Source organism: Suillus paluster, assembly GCF_016628075.1.
Source record: "Suillus paluster strain FC165 chromosome Unknown EDB91scaffold_321, whole genome shotgun sequence".
NCBI classification, from domain to species: Eukaryota; Fungi; Basidiomycota; class Agaricomycetes; order Boletales; family Suillaceae; genus Suillus; species Suillus paluster.
This window is the reverse complement of record NW_024537881.1, coordinates 1,437-6,652: the sequence shown is the minus strand read 5'-3', so window position 1 is coordinate 6,652 and position 5,216 is coordinate 1,437. Positions and strand designations below refer to the sequence as shown.

The following is a 5,216-nucleotide window of genomic DNA, read 5'->3' as shown; positions in this document are numbered from 1 at the left end:
TAGATGCAATCAGCAGGATCGAGTCCAAGTGGGGGGCAAGTGTTATTGCTTGCACCATGGACGTGTCCAGTGAATCACGAAAAGCTCGGTGTCTGCTTCAAGAGCAGCTACCCCACATTGTTGTTCCTAATTGCTTGGCTCATCAGGTATGGCAATTTTCGTGATTCGTCACACTTGCTGATTATGAATGACACAACAACAGTGGAATCTCATCGTCGGTGACCTTTTCAAGGTCAAAGACGACTACGGGATCTATGGAGACATGGTGCAAGAACTAATTACGTGGCTATGCAGCAAGACATGTGTGCTCGCCATTCTCCACGAAATACAGATGGCGACAATCGGAAAGACGCTCACAGTTCTCAGGGCAGTGCTGACGCATTGGATGTCTCATTATCTTGCCTATCGCCGCCTCCTTGAGCTTCGTCCTGCACTCAAATTGCTTGTAACGAAGCACGAAGCTCATTTGATATCAGGTGGAGATGCATGCTCACGCAGAAAGACTCAAACAGCCATTGTGACAATCAAAAATGCAATGTTTTGGCATGCATTGGCATGGTACGGTTCAAAAATAAATGTAAAAATCAGAACTAATGCTCTCTGTAGATGGAAAACATTGCTGGAGCCGATTTCCCTCATGACAAATGTTCATCAAGCAGCCCAGGCAAGACCCGAAAATGTTGCAATATCATTTGGTTTTCTGCACTTTTGCTACTCCAAGATCGACAACAGCACTGATCTGGCAGCTCGTACAGCTGTTCTTGCAAGCGTCGAGCGCCGCTGGGAACAGTGCGACCAGGAAGTCTTTATTGCTGCCATCATTGTGAATCCTTTCTATAAGGTTTCTCCATTCCGGAATGTACCCCTCACAACGTGTGCGGGGCTTGCGACACTTTTTGCACGTCTTTGGCGCCGTTTTTACAACACTAATGATATACCACTCGATCTTTACAGTGGCTCAAAAAACTGTCCACATGTTTTCGCATTTTTCACTGTCTATGATATTGTGTGAGAATGTACAAACACATCAAGGACATGTTGGTACCATATTGGAGTACTACTTCAGGGCTTCCAATTGAGCCCTATGGCGTGGGAATCGGCCAAGATATGGTGGACATATGAGGCTTACAAAATGATGACTCATGCGGACAGTTTTTTGACTCAAATATTTTACAGTGATAATCAGGTATTCTAGTACATTGTGTGACCTCCCTTGGCTTTAATTACTGCCTCTATCCTTCTAGGCATACTCTCAATCAATTTCTGGAAATATTCTGCTGTAATCCTTGCTCATTCCACTGCTACTCTCTCCCATAGCTCCTATACTACTTTAGGGGGGGTTTCATAGGCTTGAAGCTTCTTCTTGAGTGTTCCCCAGAGATGTTCAATGACATTGACATCAGGGGACTGTGCTGGTCAGTCAAGAACATTGATATTATGTTCTTTAAACCATTGTCTGGCTCTTCTAGATGTGTGCTGGGGATCATTATCCTGTTGGGAAATGATGTCTTTTTCATCAATCCCTAATTCAGCTATGCTAGACAGCAAGTGGTCATTTAGAATGTCCACATACTGCTCAGCATCCATCCTCCCCTCAACTTCACCAAGTATATCCACACCATTCCATCCCATACAGCCCCATACCATTAGAGAACCTTCTCCAAATTTGACAGTCTCACTAACCTCTCTGTCTGTTAGAAAATCCCTCTTCTTTTTCCACACATATACCTTCCCATCTGACCCAATCCTATTGATTTTGGTCTCATCTGACCATATAACATGCTTCCAGTCCTCTACAGTCCAGTTTTGATGGGTCAAGCCAAAGGTAGTCTTCTCTGTCTATGTTTGATAGAGAGAAGAGGCATTTCTTCTTTGTTACTGCCTTGAGATGAACTGCCTTGAGAACATTCCTCACAGTTTGTGAAGAGACAGTGGTGGTGATGGTGGAATTGATATAATGGGTGGCTTGGACGGCATCATTAGCCTTTCCTGTAGTGATATGTTGGATGATAGCCCTCTTATTAGCAGAGGTGGACGTCCTCCACAAGAGTTTTCCTTGTCCAGATGGCTTTCTTTGATACACTTGGCCACAGTAGACTTGCATACTTCAGTTCTAGAGAAAATTTGATGAGCAGAGAGGCCAGCATAGGACAAAGAGAGGATATTATCCCTTCGAGCAGAGGAGATGGCTTTCATAGTGATTATGACTATGACACATAAGACATTCTGGTTTATATAGTTAGATATAGTTTTAAGAGTATGCCTAGAAGGATAGAGGCAGTAATTAAAGCCAAGGGAGGTCACACAATGTACTAGAATACCTGATTATCACTGTAAAATATTTGAGTCAAAAAACTGTCCGCATGAGTCATCATTTTGTAAGCCTCATATGTCCACCATATCTCGGCTGATTCCCACGCCATAGGGCTCAATTGGAAGCCCTGAAGTAGTACTCCAATATGGTACCAGCATGTCCTTGATGTGTTTGTACATTCTCATAAAATATCATAGATAGTGAAAAATGTGAAAACATGCGGACAGTTTTTTGAGCCACTGTATATGGACTTGGACGACTATTTGAATAGCTCCCATGACTTCGCATACATGGACAACTACAAGCTTTCACTGTTATATCACACAGAAAAGGAGGTATGCTTCATCAAACTGATTGTTTCAAGTTCAGAAGACATTGCTAACAGTCCTCAGGGTGTTTCGGTCGATCCAATCAATATATGGACAGGACTGTCACATCCTGGTTCAGCACGTCAACCACTTCATACTATCACTCAACGTCTTCTCTCGATTTGCCCAAATTCTGCCTCTTGCGAACGCCTATTTAGCATGTTTGGCACAATTCTCACGAAATGGCACAATCAGCTCTCAACTGAGATGCTCACCCTTCTGGCAGAACTCAAGATGTATGTTCATGAGGAGCATGTACGCAATGACGTGGTCAAGAAGCGGCTTCAGTGCCGGTACTGTGACACTGAGGACACTGACAAAGCAGAGCCTACTCAAGTAGTTCATGCAGTTGGTGATGATCTATCAGGAGAAAGCAGCGAACAGGAGCCACGCAGCCTTGCTTTCGAGAGGCGAGGGATAAGTGATGTTGCTGCAGACCTTATCCGAGCTGTTCAGGAGGAGGAGGAGATTTCCGCCACAGAATCAATGCACTCAGTCCCCGTCGGTGCTGTCGGTGGTTCATTCTCCCACATTGCTATCAATGACTTACTTGACTATTCTCGTGCGGAGGAATGGCTGGGATCTTTTTATAAAGTCACCATTCGAGGTTTAGACGCTGAGCTTGAGTTGTACGAGCTTCTTGACTTAGATGCAGAGGGAATCGACGATCCAGACTTTCCTCAAGCTGACGATGTTCTTGCCGAGTAGATTCAGAAAATTAGTGCTACCTTAGTAGTAGTAGTCGAGTACTATCCATTCTGCGATCGTTGACGCACCGTGTACTGCACTTTGAACATTCACTCCTGCTTCATCGTCCAATCAGACATGATTATCTAATATCCAAGCAGGACATCTGGCACTGCACGGGTTCAGTTCACTTGCATCCATAGGAAAGTTCGCAGCTGAACGTACGTTAACTTTGATGAACGTACACTGACCGGCAGAACACTGGCCCAGACTGCTGGACCTGCTGCAGCTTGCCTGAAGGCTCAGAATGATGTGTCTGAGTGCTAGCCATCCAGTTTATACTGATGGTGTATCAGATCTAGTTACACATTATGATTCTGAATGAACGATAAGATGAGTAAGGTTGTTGAAGAGGCCTGGTGCAACATACCACCTGGAAGGATGATTCATTGTTAGTGTTATGGCGGATGAAATGTATATAAGCTTACATTTTCTGATAGATGGTCATCAAGGCCAGCTTCTCTGAGGATAGCAGAGACATCCCACGTGTATATGCACTTGTCGAAGCCGCCAGTGGCGAGTAACTTTCCATCTGCAGAAAAGGCCGCGCATTCTAACTTGTCTTCATGGTGGACAGGTGGTCCTATGGGCCGATTGGTTTCTAGGTTTCATAGTCGCACTGTCTTGTCGTGCGATACGCTTGCAAGGATGCGCTCATTGGGAGACAATGAAATGTCATAGACAACACCATTGTGCCCATTGAGAATAGCTGTTTCGGTCCAGGTAGCAGTGTCGAACTTCCTGATCAGGTCGAGTTCCCCGGAGATAAGGGTCTTCCCGGTCTGAGGTCCATGCCAGGCATAAAGCTTCAAGCCTACGTGTATCCTTATCTTCAACTTGTGTTTTGAACAGTTCACCTGTCTTGGAATCTAAGACTTTTATGTTCCCCATGGCCGCGCCCGTCGCAATCATCGTACCAGGTGAGTAACAAACTGTCTGCACCCATGGTGACAGCTCATCCTCGAGTGACTCGAGTCCCTTGATTGTCAGGATGATGTTACCGTTCTTGACGTCCCGCGCTCTCGTTGTATGATCGAAGGATGCGCTCACCACTCTCCCTCAGTCTGGACTTCAGCAGATGGTCATTACTTCGTCTGTGCGCCCCGTCCATCTTTTAATGACTTTGACCGTGTCCATCCTCACTCCCGCTTACTACTTTCTTGCCGTCTGGCGACAGTGCTATGGCGCGTACTCCGTTACTTTCTTCGTCCTCTCAGGCATCCTCGACCTGTGTACCACTTTCCATGTCCCAAACTCAGAGTAAGCTATCTTCTGAACTGGTAATGATCCACGGTTTATCAGGCAGCCGTACGATGCCACTGACGTGTTCACTATGTCCTTGCATCTTTTGGTGAGGCTTTGTCGCTGATTTATCTTGCTTCGCAGAGGCTCGGGAAGACATGATTTTGGTTCGGGGACTTTACCTAATGCGCGGGGTACAATTTCAGCTTTTACCCATCAAACGAATGTTATCACTTACTCAGAGTGACTTGATTTTATACCGAACGAATGCGTGCGGATTGACAACTGATACGGAGTGGTAAGTTTTCCTTCAATGCAGAACTGAGTCAGGACGGAGGTCGTTGTTCAAATCCTCTATTCGTCTTCACCCTTGTGGTCACTCCACAGCTTAAACATAGGCTGTGAATATCAAGCGCTCAAGTTTTGTTTTCCCACAATATGCACAGTTTTTCTTATCTCAATTGCCATTCTCAGCAATGCATCTGGTGGTTCTACTATCACCCAAGCCTGCATTCCTGTGTTTCTTCCGGCCCAATGGGTTCCCC

The 5,216-nt window shown here is 45.4% G+C and overlaps 2 protein-coding genes across 2 annotated transcripts; both read left to right on the top strand.

Moving 5' to 3' along the window:
- Positions 1–262: 262 nt before the first annotated feature.
- Positions 263–1,012, top strand: EDB91DRAFT_1065639 (uncharacterized protein; the record flags this gene model as incomplete). Its single annotated transcript, XM_041314789.1, has 1 exon — positions 263–1,012. One exon carries the CDS (start codon positions 263–265, stop codon positions 1,010–1,012), a length of 750 nt encoding a protein of 249 aa, XP_041168681.1.
- Positions 1,013–2,604: 1,592 nt separating this feature from the next.
- Positions 2,605–3,390, top strand: EDB91DRAFT_1065641 (uncharacterized protein; the record flags this gene model as incomplete). Its single annotated transcript, XM_041314791.1, has 1 exon — positions 2,605–3,390. One exon carries the CDS (start codon positions 2,605–2,607, stop codon positions 3,388–3,390), a length of 786 nt encoding a protein of 261 aa, XP_041168680.1.
- Positions 3,391–5,216: the final 1,826 nt, after the last annotated feature.